The 22,205-nt window shown below is 37.7% G+C and overlaps 1 protein-coding gene across 1 annotated transcript in view; it reads left to right on the top strand.

Annotated features, from left to right (window-relative positions):
• The window catches only part of LOC101025570 (T cell activation inhibitor, mitochondrial), a 47,992-nt gene that overhangs the window by 1,851 nt on the left and 23,936 nt on the right, over window positions 1–22,205 (top strand). Inside the window, exon 2 of the mRNA XM_031663423.1 lies at window positions 4,000–4,176. Within this exon, the coding sequence (XP_031519283.1) occupies window positions 4,070–4,176 (107 nt within the window). The 5' untranslated portion in view covers window positions 4,000–4,069. The remainder of the gene's footprint in view (window positions 1–3,999; window positions 4,177–22,205) is intronic.

Genomic DNA, 22,205 nt, shown 5'->3' with positions numbered 1-22,205 from the left:
GAGCTGGTACTAGAACTAATGTCTCCTTATTCCTAGTCCAGTGTTTTGATTTGTATACCACATTATCTATTAATTCTTCTTTTAAAATATTGTAATTAATCATTTTTCCTTTTGCCTTTATAACAAAGATTGGCCCTCTGACAAAGATTTAAAACATTTTTACTTCTGTAACATGTTTACTTGATTATGAAATTAAAATCAAGTAGGTTTTTAAAAAATTTTTATTTCTAGAACACTAGAAATCATTAATCAGCTTTGGATAATTAAGATGGTAATAAGGTAAAATGTTTACTAGTGATTTTCATTACTGAAATTTTATGAGCCTTTAGCATTATTAATACATTGAAATCCTTAAAGGCTGAAATTATTTCTTCAGCTCCATATCTTTTTGGTGGTTCATGAGGAAGTAAGTGTTGTTATTAGAATAAATTTTAAAACAAGTTAGAGATTTACTAAGAGCTTTCTGTGGATTAATGCTAAGACAAATAGCTGTAGCCAGCTCTGGCTGAGTAAAAACAGAATCCTTTACTTTCAGTTAATGGTTAACTTTGAATGATTTCTTAAACAAAAATAGCTTAAAGCTGGGCATGGTGACACAAGCCTGTACTCTCAGCTACACAGAACACTGAAGTGGGAGAATCACTTGAACCCAGGAGTTTGAGGCTAGCCTGGACAACTGGACAAGACAGCAAGACTGTTTTTTTTGGTTTTTGTTGTTTTTTTTTTTTTTTTTTTTGAGACGGAGTTTTGCTCTGTCGCCAGGCTGGAGTCCAGTGTAGCAATCTTGGCTCACTGCAACCTCTGCCTCCCAGGTTCAAACAATTCTTCTGCCTCAGCCTCCTGAGTAGCTGGGACTACAGGCACGCGGCACCACGCCCAGCTAATTTTTGTATTTTTAGTAGAGACAGGGTTTCACCATATTGGCTAGGATGGTCTTGATCTCTTAATCTCGTGATCCGCCCCCCTCGGCCTCCCAAAGTGCTAGTGTTACAGGCATGAGCCACCACACCTGGCCGAGACTGTCGTTAAAAAAAAAAAAAAAAAAGTAAAAGGTACAGAAAAAATTAAACTAGAAATGGGAGAAAAGATATAGCATATATGACAAAAAGATGATGCTATACATAAAGAGTTTTTACAAATTAAAAATGAACCAGAGTAGCTCCATTCCAAAAATGGACAAAGACAATGAATAGACAGTTCAAGAAATAACACATATAAATGTCAGTTAAGTATATAAAAATCTTTAGGCCATGCATGGTGGCTCACACCTATAATCCCAGCACTCTGAGAGGCCGAGGCAGGCAAATTGCTTGAGTCCAGGAGTTCCAGACTAGCCTGGGCAACATAGCGAAACCCTGTCTCTACTAAAAATACAAAAAATTAACCAGGTGTGGTGGCACATGCCTGTAGTCCTAGCTACTCGAGAGCCTAAGGTAGGAGAATCACCTGAGCCCAGGGGGCAGAGTTTACAGTGAGGCAAGATGGTAGGCACCACTGCACTCCAGCGTGGGTGACAGAGTGAGACCTTGTCTCAAAAAAAAAAAAAAAATCTTTAGGCTCAGTATTCGAACGCAAACTGAAATAATTAAGCAGTATATTTTGCCCATTAATTTTTTTCTTTTTTTGCTGGTAATACCCATGAATGGTAAAAATACATTTTCCCATATTATTGATGAGTATATAAATTAGTGCAAACTCTACAAACTCTGCAGCTTGGCATTCTCTCCCCAAAGCCACAAAATTCTTCTTGGAATGTATCCTGAGGAACCAGTAAAGGATATTTGCAGTGTGGTACAGGCAGTCGTTACTATATAGTAACTCTTATGTTGGATTAAATAATGAAGCTGATAAATTGAGATAGAAACAGATTTACTTCTTGACTGTGCACTTCTGAGGATGAGCTATTTTTTCTTAACCTCCAATGCAGCAGTTTGGGTTTTCCTTTCCTCCTTCACTGACTAGAATAATTCCCTTGCCAGTAGTTCTAAGTTTCCCCAAATTATTGAACTAAAAAAAAGTATTTCTTAGTTGGCATGTTCTGGATCTCATAAGTTGGTGTGGCAAGCAGAACGTGTATCTGTGAGAATGATTTAAATTGTGGTGTCTGTCATCACAAAAGTTGCAAATACTTTTTTTTTTTTTTCTCTGAGGCAGAGTCTTGCTCTGTTGCCAGGCTTAAGCGCAGTGGCACAGTCTTGGCTCACTGCAATCTCCACCTCCTGGGTTCAAGCAATTCTCCTGCCTCAGCCGCCTGAGTAGCTGGAATTACAGGAGTACACCACCACACCCAGCTAATTTTTGTATTTTTAGTAAAGACACGGTTTCACCATGTTGGCCAGGCTGGTCTCAAACTCCTGGCCTCAAGTGCTCCACCTGTCTCAGCCTCCCAAAGTGGTGGGATTACAGGCATGAACCACTGCCCTGGCCTCATACGTGGTACACACATACAAGCACATAGATGGAAAAGGTCAAAGAACAGTGCTGCCCAAGAGAACTTTCTGTGATGAGGGAAATGTTCCATATCTGCATCATCTAATATGGCAGGCCCTAGCCCTTTGTGCTTATTGAGCACTTGAAATGTGGCCAATGTGGCCAAAGAACTTAATTTTAAATTTTTATTTCATTTCAATCAATTTAATTTTAAATTGCCACATGTCCTAGTAGCTACCATCTTGGATAGAGCAGGTCTGGAAGAATATGTACTTATTAATAGTGATTACCTCAAGTAAAGATGGTAAAGTTGTATGCCTGCTAACAGGAGACTTTTGCTTTTAATTTTCAAAACTAATTAAAAATTTTTTTTAAAAGCAAAGAGTCAGCATGTTGTATGGAGAAAATTTTTGGCTTGGTGTCAACTCAGATTTAAGCCCTGGCTTCATTCTTAATCTATGTTCCTTCACATTTGACAGGAGAAATGATAATGGCATAGTTGGTGGTAGTGTTGATTGAAAAGATATGTAAATTAAGCTGGAACCATGCCTAACACCCAGAAAAGAAAAAAAACAAAACCAGTGGATTTTTTATGATGACTTAACAATTTAGATTACTTACCTTAGTCCAATGATTACCCAACATCAAAATCAGTAACTTTTTTTTTTTTTTTTTTTTTTTGAAACAGAGTCTTGCTCCGTCACCCAGGCTAGAGTTCAGTGGCACAATCTCAGCTCACTGCAACTCCTGCCTCCCGGGTTCAAGCAATTCTGCCTCAGCCTCCCAAGTACCTGGGATTACAGGCGCCCACCACTGCGCCCAGCTAATTTTTGTATTTTTAGTAGAGATGGGGTTTCACCATCTTAGTCAGGCTGGTCTCGAACTCCTGACTTCATAATCCACCCACCTCGGCCTCCCAAAGTACTGGGATTACAGGAGTAACTTTTAAACAACTAGAGAATTTTAAATCACTCCTGAAAATATTGGGTTACTGCCTAGTCAAGTGAGCAAGTATGAGGACCATCTCCTTCAATCATAGAGAAAATTCAAGATGGGTTTCTGTGACCACTGAGACTAGATTATATGGCCCCTCTTACCTGAACCGCTGTCACAGTGTACACCTGTATTCCCCTGTCTCCACTAGAAACTATCTTTGGTGTACACCTGCTTATAGGAGAGCTTTTCTCTCTCTTAAGAGACCAAATTTATCGACAGAATTGAGAATATTCTGAATCCCCTTGTTGGGCTGGGATGGGTTTGGTCACTGGAACCAAACTAGAAAATGGAGCTGATGATTGAAGGAGTTCACGAAGGTAAAACATTGTGTGGTATAGTTTTAGAGAAGGGAAGTCATTTTTGTATTTACAGGTGATTTGCTAATAGGACAAATTTAAATCAGTAATAGAATGTTTTCAAAGATTTTGATTTTATACATGTTGAAATAAAGCAAATAATCATCTGTATTAATTGTTTGGGGGAATTATATTCTCTAGGATTTCGAGCAGTCAAATTTACTTTGCACACCAGAGATCTGCTAAGCACAGTATTATATATTCTCAACTCCTGCAGTTTATCTATTGAACATATCCAAAGCTTGAATACTAATGTGCATACCCAGCCTCTCAAAGAAGCTAAAAGGATGCCTGACAGACCCATCAAATGGGACAAGTCTTATTACTCCTTTACTGGATTCAAGGACCCTGATGAAGACCTTGAACAAGTCTCGAGAATGGAAACAACTCTCACGTATGTAAAAGTTTTTATTTAACTAGACTCTATTTGTAGTTTGTGTTTATGACACTGATGTATTGGAATGGCAAAAACATTTTTTTATAAATAAAAAGTGTAGTTCACATTTAAAATTAAAGCCTAGTTTTCCAGGAAAAGTAATGCTATCAATCTAGTTAATCCAGTAATCATTATGAAAAATATATTTCATGTTTCTTACTTAAAGTTGCCAAAATACTTCTAGCTGTATTTAAAGTTGTGGTCTTTTGATACCAAACACATGCAGGAGATTGTTTTGTTTAAGTTTTAAAAATTCTATTCAAGTTACCCCCGGTACATGGAGAAAGGCTATACCTAAGACTATACAAATATTTTTTACTCTTCTTCATGTGTTAGGCATTTCTAATGGATAGTTCAGTAGTGATGTACTTTAGTGTAATAATCCATACATGAGAAAAATACATGGTAACAGAATTATTCAATATCATCTAGAATAGCTGCTTTAAAGAGTTACTTTTTAAATTATAAAAACCATATATAAAATGTTTTCTATTATTTGGCATGCCTTATTTGTAAAGTTACCTTATGTTTTTTAAGTCATTTTTGGATTTCATAAAGACCCATCACATTCTCTTCCTATGATTGTATCTAAAAAGTCCAGTGGCTTATCAGAGGATTCTCTCATTATGGCATAGTAAATGATCCTTCATTATCCACTGGCATAATATCTGCTTTGTGGATTATCTGTACTAAGGGATTCCTCCTTGTTACCTAGCTAGATTCCAAATAAGGCTGAAGAGGTAGGAAGGTAGCAGAGTCTAGTACAGAAAAGGACAGAAGTATGTGTCTGAAGATGTATATGTATGTACCTACGTGTGATAGTCTATGATATTTATCTATATGCATAACTGATGGATAAATCACTTCCCTAAATATGATGACTTTAATTGTTCAGATTCTCTTCTGAGATGGAAATGTGCATTTGGGAATAATAATTTAATGATGGGACCAGAAGTAATGACACAGTAAGAAGTCGGGTAAAAAATGAAGAAGAGCCCAGCACTGTGGCTTAATGCTGATAATCCCAGCATTTGGGGAGGCCGAGGTGGGAGGATTTCCTGAGGTCAGGAGTTCAAGACCAGCCTGAGCAACATAGCAAGACCCCATCTCTACAAAAAATACAAAAATTTAGCCGGGCATGGTGGTATACATTTGTAGTTCTAGCTAATTGGAAGGCTGAGGCAGGAAGATCCCTTGAGTGCAGGAGTTTGAGGCTGCAGTGAACTATGATCGTGTGACTGCACTCCAGCCTGGGTGACAAAGTGAGACCCTGTCTCCAAAAAATAATAAATAAATAAAAAGTAGAGTCATGGTGGCATAGAGGTTGCTGAATTGAAAATTTTGGTATAGAAAAACGAGATAATTTAAGGTTAATTGCACACAGAGGCTATGGTGGGAGTTGAAGTAGATTTCTCTGAGCACAAACTGGAAGAGAGGTTCTCAGCCTTGCCTTCAATTTTTATGTGGGATACACAGACATACAACTTCTGCTTACACCCACAGGAGGATATTGCTGTACTTATCTTGCGCTGTGTCTAGATGAACAAAAAGTTGGGAATTACTGGCCTATGGGTATAGAAAACAGTGAGATAGAGTAAGTCAAGCCAAAACAGCAAAAATAACAGTTGTTGGACTTTACTCAAGTTAAAAGGGCTTAAGAATAATGTATTAAAGGGTTTCAGAGAAGCACATGGTCTGTGGTTCAGTTGAGTATTTTGTAGAACACAGTTTCTATCTGGAGTTGGATGTGCAACCATCATGAAAAGAGTGCCCCAAGGACCTAGAACTGGACTTAGACCCCCAGCAAAGTAATGAAAACACATTGAAACTATAGAAAGCCAACTCAACGAGATAAGTGGTATTCAACGGGTTCCTTATCTAAGCTCAGTATTTATAATTGTTTTATTTGTATGTCATTCATCCAATAAAATTGCTTAGTTTTTAGTAAAGGAGACTTTCTTATATTACATTATATTATATGAGTTCTTAAGGGTAGTGAATATGTCTTGATAATCTCTCTGTGTCTACTAATCTACTTCATAGATTCATAGAATCCATCCAGTATTTTAATTAAACTGAACTAAAGAATTGTTGAATAACTAAATGTGATGTGCTAAAGGCTCAGTATAAAGAACTCAGGCTTTAATATGGGAATGCAAAGTAACATAATACATAGTGTAGCAATAGAAGTCACTTAGCAATGAATGTAGAGGGCCATTTTTTCTTAAAGTGCCTCTGTTAATTTTATTAATGTTAAGTAAAAATATCTGCTATTTTTAGTGACAGATACATTGTCTTAAGGAAAATTTCTATGTGTAGATAAGTTATGTTGCTGTGAATTCTTGATTTCCTGGAAAGTCAGCTTTGTTTTAAATTCAAGCTCTCATTTTGACAGTTACGAGGACAAGCTCAAAAAACAAGTCACTCTGACTTATTGTCTACCCTTTAAGAGGATAGCAAAAAAAAATAGACCACTATTTGGGAGGCCGAGGCAGGCGGATCATGAGGTCAGGAGATCGAGACCATCCTGGCTAACATGGTGAAACCCCGTCTCTACTAAAAATACAAAAAATTAGCCGGGCGTGGTGGCAGGTGCCTGTAGTCCCAGCTACTGAAGAGGCTGAGGCAGGAGAATCACTTGAACCAGGGAGGTGGAGGTTGCAAGTGAGCCGAGATCGCGCCACGGCACTCCAGCCTGGGCGACAGAGTAAGACTCTGTCTCAAAAAAAAAAAATAGACCACTGTTTTAGAAGTTGAAGTCAGTGGAAATTTAGCTTTCTAAATCACTGATTATTATTATCCATCTTGTTGTCAATAGCTATTTTGTCTTTACAGAAGTTAAAGTAAACCCATTATTAAGCAGTTATAGCCTTTCTTTTTTTAGCTTCATAAAGTGAAATGTATAGTGACATAGCATTACAGTAGATAGGGTTTTTTTTTTCTTAGTTTTTAATACTTATATTGAAGGGCCTTAGATTGTATTTCTTTTTTAATTTCTTTCTTTCTTTTTTTTTTTTTTTTTTTTTTTTTTTGAGGCTGGGTCTTACTCTTTCAGGCTGGAGTGCAGTGGTGTGATCACAGCTCACTGCAGCCTCAAACTCCTGGGCTTAAGTGATGCTCCTGCCTCGGCCTTTGGAGTAGCTGGGACTACAGGCCTGTGCCACCATACCTGGCTAATTTCTTTTTTTAAGATAGAGTCTCACTCTGTTGCCCAGGCTGGAGTGCAAGGGCACTATCTCAGCTCACTGCAACCTCCGCCTCCCGGGTTAAGCATTCTCCTGCCTCAGCCTCCCGAGTAGCTGGGATTACAGGCACACACCACCACACCCCTGGCTAATTTTTGTATTTTTAGTAGAGATGGGGTTTCACCATGTTGGCTAGGCTGGTCTCGAACTCTTGACCTCAGGTGATCCGCCCGCCTCGGCCTCCCAAAATGTTGAGATTACAGGCATGAGCCACTGTGCCTGGCCCATACCTGGCTAATTTTTTAATTTTTAGTAGAGACAAGGTCTTACTATGTTGCCCAGGCTGGTCTCAAACTCCTGAGCTCAAGTGATCCTCCTGCCTCAGCTTCCCAAAGTGCTGGGATTACAGACATGAGCCACCATGCCCGGGTAGATTATATCTTTTTTTTTTTTCTTTTTTTTGAGATGGAGTTTCGCTCTTGTTGCCCAGGCTGGAGTGCAATGGCGCGACCTCTGCTCACCACAACCTCCGCCTCCCAGAATCAAGCAATTCTCCTGCCTCAGCCTCCCGAGTAGCTGGGATTACAGGCATGCGCCACTATGCCCAGCTAATTTTGTATTTTTAGTAGAGACAGAGTTTCTCCATGTTGGTCAGGCTGGTCTCGAACTCCTGACCTCAGGTGATCTGCCCGCCTCAGCCTCCCAAAGTGCTGGGATTATGGGCATGAGTCACCGCGCCTAGATTATATTTCTTAAGCATTGACATCTTATTGATTTACCTGAACCAGATCATCACCTCATGGAGTTTGAGTTTAGCTTAAGAGTGTGTAAATTTAGAGCAAAAAATCCAGGCTGGGTAGGAGAGAGAGGACAGCACTACACAGAACCAAGACAAGACAAGGAATACTGCTCATTGGGCCATTAGAGCGAAATGCAGTGTAGGCTAAATCCCTTCACCAGCATGTCTTACAGTGCAGATGTAGCATTATAATACCTGTACTCATCTGAAAGGTTTCATATCTCTTATCTCCCTTTTGTAACCTGGTTTCCCAATTCTAGCATGTTCACATAGGCCCAGAGCCCCCTTGACCTTTACCCAAGCTTGGGCATTGCCCAGTTTGAAGGAACCTCTGCTGAGGGTTTGTTCAACGTTTTAATATATGGTAGTTTTTCCTAGTAAGGGTTCCAGGAGCTTATATCATAAAAGCCAGAATGCTATCTCTATCAATTTCTCATTTCAATTACAGTTGACCCTTGGAGAATGTGTGTTTGAACTGTGCAGATCCACTCTTACATGGATTTTTTTTTCAACCAAAAGTAGATTGAACGTACCATATTTTCTCCCCCAAAACTATTGAAATAATAATAGAAAGAGAGAGAAAGAGAGAAAGAAAGAAAAGAGGGAAGGAGGAAAGGGAGGAAGGGAGGTAGGAAGGGAGGAAGTACAGTATTAGCAAGATGTGAAACCTATGTATAGGGAAGGCCGACTGTTGGTATATGCAAGTTTGGCAGGGCCAACTATAGGACCTGAGTATGCACAGATTTTGGTACCTGTAGGTGGGCTTGGAACTAATGCCTCATGTATAGCAAGAGACAACTGTACTGATTTTTTTATATCTGTAATTATTTTACAAATAATTGTAAAACTGTTGAACCATTTCAGAGCTTTCAAATCATGTGAATCAAGTGACTGCCTAGTAGGGAGATTCAGGGTGCCTATAAGTCTACTAAAGCCTCTTAGCCACCATGGTCATTTTGGCCATATGCAGTTTAAATTTTTATTCATGTATTGTTTAATTCATCTTCGTTACATATATAGATTATAGAGAGGAATCATAAGAAACACATGCTGAATTATATAGTTCAGAAGGAGCAGAAAAATGACAATTCTGCACATTTATAACAATCTGATCTCCTGATTTACAAATTACATTCATTGAATCAAAAATTTATTTTATTTTATTTTTTTTTTTTTTGAGACGGAGTCTCGTGCAGTTGCCCAGGCTGGAGTACAGTGGCGCGATCTGAGCTCACTGCAAGCTCTGCCTCCCGCGTTCACACCATTCTCCTGCCTCAGCCTCCAGAGTAGCTGGGGCTACAGGCGCACGCCACCGCGCCCAGCTAATTTTTTTGTATTTTTAGTGGAGATAGGGTTTCACCGTGTTAGTCAGGATGGTCTCAATCTCCTGACCTCATGATCCACCCACCTCGGCCTCCCAAAGTGCTGGGATTACAGGCGTGAGCCACTGTGCCTGGCCCAAAATTTTCTTTTTAATTAAATCTTGAAAGCAAGTTAAGATGGTTTTAATGTTTCTGAGCACTATGTTAAATGAGAAAATATAATTACAGTATTATTTAGTATAGACTTTAGCTTTCAAAATAATTTTATCTGTTTTTGGTTTTGCTAAGAAGTGCAGGGTAAAATTGTGTCTTAGCATTTTTAAATTAAAATAAGAAATAAAAATAAATCAGTTGAGTTTTTTATTTTTATTGTTTAATATTTTTTGAGACAGGGTCTTGTGTGGTTGCTGAGGCTGGAGGAGTTTTTTAAAAACACAAAGTGGGAGATTTATCAGGTCATAAAAACTCTATTTAACCCACTTTTATACTATATCCATTGATTACATTTTAATGTATATTTTAGGGCATGGTTTGTAATTTTGATTTTCTCAGCAAATTGTGTTTTATCTTCAACATTCCTTTGTTATATACCATATAAAAATGATAAAATGAAAGTTTTAGGCCAGGTGTGGTGGCTCACGCCTATAATCTCAGCACTTTGGGAAGCTGAGGTGGGCAGATCATTTGAGGTGAAGAGTTCAAGACCAGCCTGGCCAACATAGTGAAACCCCATCTCTACTAAAAAAAAAAAAATACGAAAATTAGCCAGGCGTGATGGCGCATGCCTCTAGTCCCAGCTACTCGGGTAACTGAGGCAGGAGAACTGCTTGAACCCAGCAGGCAAAGATTACAGTGAACCAAGATCGTGCCAGTGCACTCTAGCCTGGGTGACAGAGTGAGACTCTGAAAAGAAAAGAAAAATTTAATACCTAAGTAGTTTTTGAAAATTATATAAAATTATAAAAGGAATGTTCCAGTCTAAAAAAATTAGGAAATGCTGTTCTGTGTTGTCAGTTTTTATATTTCTATATTTTGGGTATATTCTTTGATTATCAAATTATATTAAAACAAAAATGTACTTTAATTATATAGCTTGTGTTTGAGAGGAGCTAACCAGATCCATTTTATATAAACAAAACAATTCCATATGAAATGTCTGTCCCACTGAACAAACATGTCATTGAACTATAAAAAGACCATTGAAATACTATTCTTACAGCTGCTAAGAAACCAGTGAATGTCAGAGTTCCATTTTCTCTATTTGACCTTAGCTCGAATATATTCACATTTCACTTTGAGTGTCTACACTTTGAATCAATTTTTGTGTTCATGAAATACCGCATTGGACACCTACAACATTGGAACTATTCTATAGAATGTTTGGGATTTGATAGTCATGATTTAACTCATATCATGCATTTATTTACTCTTCCCCTTGTTTATAGGCTAAGTCACTGTTTTTAAAATTACAAGTGATAATGCACAATTTAGTGACTCAGGACCAGGAAAGTTGTTTTGCTTTGCTTTCTTTTTTTTTTTTTTTTAATTTTAACTATATATTATGAATGCATTTCTAGTAGTAAGTTTATTTCTCAAAATACTTGGTTTAGTTACATACACATAAATACAAGTGTGTGTGTATATGCTGGTTCACTATGTGAAATATTTCTCACCATGTGTTGCCATCAGAGAAGTATAAAAAGCTTTTGATGTCAGGTGCAGTGGCTCCTGACTATAATCCCAGCACTTTGGGAGGCCAAGGTGGGAGGACTGCTTGAAGCCTGGAGTTTAAGACCAGCTTGGGCAATATAGTAAGACCTTGTCTCTAGAAAAATAATAATTAAAAAATTAGCCAGGTGTGACGGCATGTGCCTGTACTCCCAGCTACTCAGGAGGCTGTGGCAGGAGGATCACCTGAGCCCAGGAGGTCGAGGCTGAAGTGATCCATGATCACACCACTGCACCCCAGCCTGGGTGACAGAGTGAGACCCTGTCTCTCCAAAAAAATTAAAAATAAAATTTAAAAACTATTGCTCTATGAACTTCAGGCAGTGAAAATAAAATAAAGGCTGTTATTGGTCTAAACTCCTTTGTTTTATACAGTTTGAGGCCTAGGAGTGTAAAATTTATGCAATTTTAACTTTATTGTAATTTGGATCATGGCTCTCCTTTTCATCTCTTAAATCCATGGAAAACTGAGCTTCACTTGAGTTACTAAAGTATTTTTATTTCAAAAGCATCATGACCCTAGGAACTAAACCAAATGATTTCACAGTCCAGCATTAGTACTTGTACATGGTGTTCTGGCATTCATTTTTATATATCTTTTAATGTTCTTTTGGCTTCATTTTATTATCAGTTTTTTCTTTTTATTTGGATCTTTTAACAATACATGTAATATATGTATGATATATGTTGCTGCAATTATAATGAAATCATTTTTAATCAAGCTGTCTTAGTCCATTTTGCATTGCTGTAATATAAAGGAATACTAGAGGCTGGGTAATTTATAAAGAAAAGAGGTTTGTTTGGCTCATGGTTCTGCAGGCTGTACAAGAAGTATCGCATCAGCATCTGCTTCTGGTAAGGACTTCAGAAAGCTTCCCCTCATGGTAGAAGGGAAAGAAGAACAAGCATCATGTGACAAGAAAGGAGGAAAAAAAGAGAGGAGGAGGCACCAGGCTATTTTTAACAATCAGATCTTATGGAAACTAATAGTGAGAAGTCAGTCATTACCATGAGGATGACATGAAGCCATTCATGAGAGTTCTGCCTCCGTGACCCAAAACCTCCCACCAGGCCCTGCCTCCAACACTGGGGATTAAATTTCAACATGAGATTTGGAGGGGACAAATACTTAAACTATAGCACAGGCCGAGGTCAAATAAACAACCACAACCAGTTACCACTTCAATACCCTATGATGGCTATATTCTAAAAGAGAATAACAAGTGTTGGTGAGCAGGTAGGGAAACTGGAACTCTCCTCCGTATAAAATGGTGCAGCTGCTCTGGAACACAGTTTGGCAATACTACAAAATATTAAACAGAGTTATGTGACCCAAGAATTCCACTCCTAGGTATACACCCAAGAGAAATGAAAACAGACATTCACACAAAAATATGCTTATGGCAACATTATTCATAGTAGCCAAAAGTGGAAATAACTCAATGTCTACCAACTGATAAATGGATTTTTTTAAAGTGGTATATCCATATAATGGAATATTATTTAACCACAAAAAGGAATGAAGTACTGATACTTACTACAACATGGATGAATCTTGAAAACATGCTAAGTCACAGAAGCTGATTGCAGTCAACCACATACTGTATGATTCCATTTTATGTAAAATACCTAGAATAGGCAAATCTAGAGAGACAGAAAGTAGATTAGTGGTTGGTAGGGCTGGAGAGCAGGACTATTAATGCGTGCATGTTTTCTTATTCAGGTGATGAAAGTATATTAAAATTGACTGTGGTGGTGGTTGTACAATTCTGTGAACATACTAAAAATGGATAAATGGGTGAGTTGTGTGGTATATGAGTTATATTCCAACAAAGCCATTTTTAAAAAGAACTATCACTACTCTTTCTAAAACTAATAATACTTTTAATAAAGTATTAAAAGTTTTTGGACAATGTGTAAATTTGTGATAACAACTGAAAAGGTTGGGGAGAGCTGGTAAAGGAACAGAGCTTTTGTTATTGAAGTTAAGCTAGTATAAATTCAAATTAGGGTGTTATAACTTTAGGTTGCTAAATGTAATCCCCCACGGTAACCATAAGAAAATACCTAAAGGACATACACAAAAGGAAACGAGAAAGTAATTTAAATGTTTCGCCACAAAAAAAAAAAAAAAAAAAAATCAACTAAACACAGAAGAAGATAGTAGTGCAAGAAATAAGGGACAAAAAAGCGATAAGACACATGGAAAACAAATAGCAACATGACAGAATTAAGTCCTGTCTTATAAGTAATTAAATGTAAATGGATTAAACTTTCCAAAAGACAAATATTGGCAGAGTGGATTTAAAAAACATGATTGGCTGGGCGAGGTGGCTCACACCTGTAATCCCAGCACTTTGGGAGGCTGAGGTGGGTAGATCATGAAGTCTGGAGATCGAGACCATCCTGGCTGACACCGTGAAACCCCATGTCTACTAAAAAAAATACAAAAAAATTAGCTAGGTGTGGTGGCGGGCACCTGTAGTCCCAGCTACTCGGGAGGCTGAGGCAGGAGAAGGGCAAGAACCTGGGAGGCAGAGTTTGCAGTGAGCCAAGATCGCACCACTGCACTCCAGCCTGGGCGACAGGGCGAGACTCTGTCTCATAAATAAATAAATAAATAAATGATTCAACTATATGCTGTCTACAGGAGACTCACTTTAGATCCAGAGTTGAAAGTGAAAGGATGGAAAAGGATAGTATTCCGTGCAATGGTAACCAAAAGAGAGTTATACTAATATGAGACAAAATAGACATGAAATTTAAAAAGATTACAAGAGACAAAGAAGGATATTACATATTAATAAAAGGCTCCAGACAGCAACAAGTGATAGCAGCTATAAATATTTATCTACCTAATTCCTGATCATCAAAATATATGAAGCAAAAGTGGACTGAATTGAAGAGAGAAATAGAAAGTTCTGCAATAATGGCTGGACACTTTAATACTCCACTCTCAATAGTGTATAGAAGAACCAAACAAGAAATAAGTAAGGAAACAGAGGACTTGCATAGCACAATTAACAAGCTGGATCTAACAGACATATACAAGACACTCTACCTAACAACAACAGCATACACATTCTTCTTGAGTCCACATGGAACGTTTTCTAGGATGGACCATATTTTCAGCCACAAATTCAGTCTCAATGGATTTCAAAAGATAAATATACAAAGTATCTTCTCTGACCACAATGGGATGAAATTAGAAATAACAACAGAAGTAAAACTGGAAATTTCATAAAATTGTGGAAATTAACGCACTCTTAACCAGCAGATCAAAGAAGATATCATGTACCACATAAATATACTTACTATGTACCCATGAAAATTAAAAATAAAAAGAAATCCCAAGGGAAAATAGAAAATACCATTCTGGACATAGGGGCTGGCAAAGATTTCATGATGAAGATGCCAAAAGCAATTGCAACAAAGGCAAAAATTGACAAATGTTATCACTAGAGCTTTTGCACAGCAAAAGAAACATAACAGAGTAAACAGACAACCTACAGAATGGGAGAAAGTACTTGCAAACTATACATCTGACAAAGGTCTAATATCCAGAATCTATCAGGAACTTAAGACTTACAAACTCCTGGGCACGGTGGCTCACACCTGTAATCCCAGCACTTTGGGAGGCTGAGGTGGGCGGATCACCTGAGGTCCAGAGTTTGAGACCAGTCTGGCCAACATGGTGAAGCCCCATCTCTACTAAAAATACAAAAATTAGCTGGGCATGGTGGCACATGCCTGTAATCCCAGCTCTCGGGAGGCTGAGGCACAAGAATCACTTGAACCCAGGAGGTGAAGGTTGCAATGAGCTGAGATCGTGCCACTGCACTCCAGCCTGGGCGACAGAGTGAGACTCTGTCCCCAACCCTACCCCTCCCCCGCAAAAAAACTTTTACAACCAAAAAAACGCCCCGTGAAAAAGCAGGCAAAGACATGAACAGACACTCTTCAAAAGAAGATGTATATGCAGCCAACAGATGTATGAAAAAATGCTCAATATCACTAATCATAAGCAAAATGCAGCTGAGTGCAGTAGCTCACACCTGTAATCCCAGTGCTTTGGGAGGCTGAGGCAGGCAAATCACAGGCTGTTCAAGAACAGCTTGGCCAACATGATGAAACCACATCTCTCCTAAAAATACAAAAATTAGCTGGGCATGGTGGCAGGCGCCTGTAATCTCAGCTACTCGGGAGGCTGAGGCAGGAGAATCGCTTGAACCTGGGATGCGGAGGTTTCAGTGAGCCGAGATCATTCCACTGCAACAGAGCGAGACTCCGTTTCCAAAAAAAAAAGGGGATACCATCTCACACCAGTTAGAATGGCTAGCATTAAAAAGCCAGGTCAGGCACAGTTGCCCACACCTGTAATCCCAGCACTTTGGGAGGCCAAAGTGGGGAGATTGCTTGAACTCAGGAGTTTAAGACCACCCTGGGCAAAATGATGAGACCCCCTCTCTACCAAAAATACAAAAAAATAGCCAGGCTTCGTGCCATGTGCCTATAGTCCCAGCTATTGGGGAGGCTGAGGCAGGAGGATCGCTTGAGCCTGGGCCTCGGTGGGGAAGGTGGGGTGGGGTGCATGCAGAGGTTGCAGTGAGCCAAGATTGTGCCATTGCACTCCAGCCTGGATGACAGAGCAAGGCCCTGTCTCAAATAAATAAATAAATAACAGATGCTGTGGTCAGGTTGTGGAAAAAAAGGAATGCTTATTTAGTGTTGGTAGGAGTGTAAATTAGTTAAACCATTGTAGAAAGTAGTGTGGCAATTCCTCAAAGAACTTAAAACAACTAACATTCAACCCAGCAATCTCACTACAGGGTGTATACCCAAAGGAATGTAAATCATTCTCCCGTAAGCACACATGCTGACACATCTTCATTGCAGCACTGTTCGCAATAGCAAAAACATGGAGTCAACCTCAATGCCCATCAATGGACTGGGACTGGCTAAGGGAAATGTGGTACATATACATAATGGAATGCTATGTGGCCATAAAAAAGAATGAGATCATGTCCTTTGCAGGAACATGGATGGAGCTGGAGGCCATTGTCTTTAGCAAACTAATGCAGGAACAGAAAACCAAATACCACATGTTCTTTCTTATAAGTGGGAACAAAATAATGAGAACCAATGGGCACAATAGGGAGAACAACAGACACTGGGGATAACTACAGCGGGGAGGGAGAGAGAGGGGAAGGGGTTTCTAACTATCAGGTTCTATGCTACACTCAATACCTGGGTGACAGGATGAATCATACCCCAAACCCCAGCATGTTACAATACGCCCATGTAACAAACCTGCACATGTACTCCCAAATCTAAAATAAAAGTTAAAATTATATCTAGGGAGGAGAGTGGGAGGAGGGAGAGGATTAGGAACAATAACTATCAGGTACTATGTTTAGTACCTGGGTGATGAAATGGTCTGTGAGACCCCTGTGACATGAGTTTGCCTTTGTTAACCTGCACATGTGCCCCAAACCTAAAAAAAAAAATTAAGAATTTTAACCCAAATAAATCATAGACTTAAATGTAAAATGTAAAGTACTAAGACTTTTAGGAGAAAAAGGAGGGGAAAATCTTCAAGGGGATATGAAGAGAGGTTGATTGATGGGTCCAAATATACAGTTTGATAGAAAAAAGTAAGATCTGTCTGATAGATCAGTATGTGACTATAGTTTACAATCATCAATTGTGTATTTCAGAATAGCTAGAAGAGAATAATTGAAATGTTTCTACAATAAAAGAAAGATTTAAGGTGATGAATATAGCGATTACACTGATATGATTTTTACAGATTATATGAATATTACATTACTGAGTGTACCCTGAAAATTAAAAAAAAATAAAATGTATGATTAACAATTTTGAGCAAAAAATAAAATATAGATGAATGAAAACAAAAACACAAGGTACCAAAATTTATGGGACACAACAAATTCAGTGAAGCGATGCTAAGGGGGAAATTTATAGCTATAAACACATTTAAAAAACAAGAAAGATCTCAAATCAACAGTCTAACTTTACACCTTATGGGATTAGAGAAAGAAAAATAAACTAAACCCAAAACTAGTGGAAGGAGGGAAATAATAAAGATTAGAGCAGATAATCAAAATAGATATTAGATAAACAGAATAGAAAAATGATAGAGAAAATCAACAAAACCAAAAGTTGGTTCTTTGAAAAGATCAGCAAAATTGACAAACCTTTAGCTAGATGGACTAAGAAAGAAAGAAGACTCAAATTACTAAAATCAGAAATGAAAGTAGGGACATTACTACCAATTCCACAGAAATAAAGATTATAAGAGAGTACCATGGGCATTTGTACACCAACAAATTGGATAACCTAGATAAAATGGACAGATTTCTAGAAACACAAAATCTACCAAGACTAAACCACAAAGAAATAGAAAATGAGACTGAGACAGTAATTTTAAATTTCCCAACAAAGAAAAGCCCTGAACTGGATGGCTTCACTGGCAAATTCTACCAAACATTTAACAGCAATACTTCTCAAAGTTTTCAAAAAGAAACTGAAGAAGGAACACTCCCTAACTCATTCTGTGAGACCAGCATTACCCTGATACCAAAGACAGACAAAGACACTACAAGGAAAGAAAACCACAGATCAATATCCTTTATGAATATTAATGCAAAAAGCTTCAAAAGATCCTAGAAAAATTAATTCAGCAGCATATTAAAAGGATTCTATACCATGACCAAGTGGGATATATTCCTAGAGTACAAGGATGGTTCAACAAACAAAATCAATCAGTGTGATACACACTAACAGAATGAAGGAGAAACCCCACATGGTCATTTAAATCATCTAGAATGATCATTATGCAGAAAAAAGCGTTTGACAAAATTGAACATCCTTTCTTCCTAAAAACAATAAACCAGAAATAAAGGAAACTACATCAACATAATAAAAGCTATATGTGAAAACCCACATCAAACATCATTCTCAATAGTAAAAGACTGAAGTTTTTCATGTAACATAAGGAAGTAGGCAAGGATGCCTACTTTCACCACTTTTATTCATCATACTACTGGAAGTCTTAGAGCAATTAGGCAAGAAAAAGAAATTAAAGTCATCTACTTGGAAAGGAAGAGGTAAAATTATCTGTTCACAGATGATAGTGGTCTTATACATAGAAAACTCTGAAGATTCCACTGAGAATCTATTAGAACTAATAAGCAAATTCAGCAACTTAGCAGGATACAATACACAAAAATTAATTGCATTTCTGTATACTAGCAATGAATCCAAAAAGGGAATTACAAAAACAGTTCCATTTACAATAGCATCAGAAAGGATAAAATGCTTAGGAATTGACTGAAGAGATGAAAGACTTGTAGTACAATGAAAACTATAAAACATTTCTGAAGGAAATTAGAGAAGATATAAATAAATGGAAAGGCATTCTATGATCATGGATCAGAAGATAATATTAAGATGTCAATACCCAAAGCAATGTACAGATTTAGTGCAATCCCTATCAAAATCCCAATGACATTTTTCACACAAATAGAAAAACCCATCCTAAAATTAGAATTTCAGGGGACCTCAAATAGCCAAAACGATCTTGAAAAAGAAGAGCAAAGCTGGAGGACTCACATTTCCTCACTTCAAAACTTACTACAAAGCTATAGTAAACAAAGCATTGTGATACTGGCATTAAAAAAGACACATAGGCCAGGGGTGGTGACTCACTTCTGTAATCCCAGCACTTCGAGAGGCTGAAGCAGAAGGATTACTTGAGCCAACCAGCCCAGGCACTATAGTGAGACCCCCATCTCTATAAAAAGAAAAATACACAAACATATAGACTAATGGAGTAGAATAGAGAATACAGCATTAAATCCTTGCATATATGGTCAACTGGTTTTCAACAAGAATGCCAAGACCACTGAATGGGGAAAAGATAATCTTTTCAACAAATGGTACTGGGAAAACTGGCCACATGCAAAGGAATGAAGTTGGACACTGACTTATACTAAAATTAACTCAAAATGGATCTTTGACCAAAATATAAGACACAAGCTATAAAACTCTTAGAAGAAAACATAGGGCAGAAGATTCATGACATTGGATTTGCCAGTGATTTCTTGGATATAACACCTAAAACACAGGCAGCAAAAGAAAAATAGACAAATTGGATTTCATGAACATTTTTAAAGTTTGTGCACTAAAAGACACTATCAGTAAAATGGCAACCCACAAAATGAGAGAAAATGTTTGCAACTCATATATCTGATAAAGGAATTGATATCCAGAATAGATAGAGAACTCCTAAAACTCAACAACCAGCAAAAACCCCATTTCAACAATGGGCAAAGGACTTGAATAGACATTTCTCCAAAGAAGGTATATAAATGGCCAATAAGCACATGAAAAGATACTCAACATCATTAATCACTACGGAAATGCAAATTAAAACTACAGTGAAGTACCTACTCACACCCATTAGAATGGCTACTGTCCAAAAAAAACAAAATAGCAAGGGTTGATGAGGGTGTGGAGAAACTGGAACCCTTGTGCACTCTGTTGGTGGAAATGTGAAATGGTGCAGCTGCTATGGAAAATGATATGGTGATTCCTCAAAAACTTAAATATAGATTTACCACAAAATTGAGAGCAGTGTCTCAAGTAGATACTTGTATACCCATGTTTATAGCAGCATTATTCACAGTAGCCAAAAGGTGGAAGCAACCCAAGTGTCCATCAGTGGATGAATGGATAAGCAAAATTTGATATACTCGTACAGTGGAATGTTAGCCTTAAAAGGAAGGAATTCTGACACCGTCTACAACATATGAACCTTGAGGACATTATGCTACATGAAATAAACCAGTCATAAAAAGACAAATGGTGTATGATTCTACTTATGTGAAGTACAAGGAGTAGTCAGATTCATAGAGACAGAAAATAGAACAGTGGTTGCCAGGGGCTGCAGGGAGGGAAAGGGGGCGTTAGTGTTAATGGGTACAGAGTTTGAGTTGTGCAAGATGAAAAGAGTTCTGAAGACTGATGGTGGTGATAGTTGCACAACAATGTTAATGTACTTAATACCACTGAACTGTACACTTAAAAATGGTTAAGGGGCTGGGTGCAGTGGCTTATGCCTATAATCCCAGCACTTTGGGAGGCTGAGGCAGGAGGATCACTTGAGCTTAGGAGTTCAAGATCAGCATGGGCAACATGGCAAGACCCTGTCTCTTAAAAAAACAAAAAAAATTTAATTAGCCAAGCTAATTAGCTAGGCGTGATCACACCACTGCACTCTAACCTGGGCAGCAGAGTAAGACTCTGTCTTTAAAAATAGAAAAAAATAATTAGGTTAGGAAAAATATATTAGTGATTACTAATTAGTATTTACTTGTTTATAGGTAATTTCATTTTTTATAAAATCAGCATTTTTTAAAAAGTTCTTGCTTAGTAGAGGTTAAACATTCTGGCTTAACTTGGTATTTTACTATGGAATAAATATGAGATTTCTCTTTTATCTCAATAGTAATTAATTGGACTCACCATTGAAAACAAGGGCTCTGAATTTTTAAATGTCTGTGATTATAAAATTAAGCTAAGAATTAAAATGATTTGTGTGACAACTTCAGGCAGTAATGATCCTTTAAAAATCCAATAAAGTATTCTCATTTAGAGAGTAATTTAGAACTTTATTTCTGACCTAAAGTATGGTTAGACAAGGTAACGATGTGTTTCCACATTGATCAGGAAGGTATTCTTTTCTATTTGCCTTATGGTTTAATTTATAGTCAAATTTCATGCTGTCTAGTGATCTCACTGTGATGACATTCAGATTAAGTACACATTAGATAATAAAAGACTCATCTTTCCCTCCTGGGGGTAATAGGATAATGGGGGACATAAGACATGTAGAGATAAATTATTATACAAATAGGCTGTGATTGGTCCAAAAAGGAATACTGAATAAGTATTACAGCCAATCACAGGACATACATTAGGGAGCTCAGAAAGATTTTCAAGTAAATCTAGCTCTTGGCTTACTTCCAGTTTTCGTAGTTTTTGCTTGATGTGGGAACAGATCATTCAAAGTTGTTTAATGGGAATCCTCATTGCTACATTCATTTTTCTCTAGACTATTGAAATAACTTCCTAAGGATCTTTCTACCGCCAGTTTCTCTTCCCTGCAACCTAGATTCTACATTCCTTCTATATTCCCAACTTTACCAAAGGCTTTGATCACATCATTCCCCTTAATAGCTCATGCATTATTTAGAGGCGATCCCAGTTGGTAGCCTGCAAATACAGGCATTTATTAAATTTCATGGAGCTTGATAAATAAGAAAATACTAATAGACACATTTTTAGGAATTTTTGGAAGATAGAAAGCAGATGAGCTCAGAACTGTGGAGAAACAAGCCAGCCAGAATGCCTGCTATCACCTCTACAATGTATTTGTCCTGGAGAGTCCAGCCAATGTATAATAAGAAACAGAAATGGGACATGTAAATATTGGAAAGGCAGAGATACACTTGCACTACTTAGGATTGTCACTAAGAAAATCAAATGGAATTTTATTAGTCAAAAGTTTTTGATTGCCAACAAAAGAAACCAGCTCTATCTAATGTAAATAGAAAATAAATTACAAGGATATGAAGTCTCTTGTCATATTTACAAAATATTGGAGGACATGGTTGAGAAAATGTCCTGATGGGTATGAGCTGAGAAGAGAGACTCTCACTTTACTGTAGATGGTTTTGTGCAGAGTGTTTTACCCTAAGAAATAGATCCATATACTTATTTAAATTGTTTTAAAGAAAAATACAGGGACTGCTGATCCTGAAAAAGTTAAGGAGCATAAAAAATAATTCTGAAAGGCTGGGTGCGGTGGCTCACACCTGTAATCCCAGCACTTTGGGAGGCCGAGGCGGGCAGATCATGAGGTCAGGA

Source organism: Papio anubis, chromosome 2 (assembly GCF_008728515.1).
Source record: "Papio anubis isolate 15944 chromosome 2, Panubis1.0, whole genome shotgun sequence".
Classification (NCBI taxonomy): Eukaryota; Metazoa; Chordata; class Mammalia; order Primates; family Cercopithecidae; genus Papio; species Papio anubis.
This window is presented reverse-complemented; position numbering and strand designations above follow the sequence as displayed.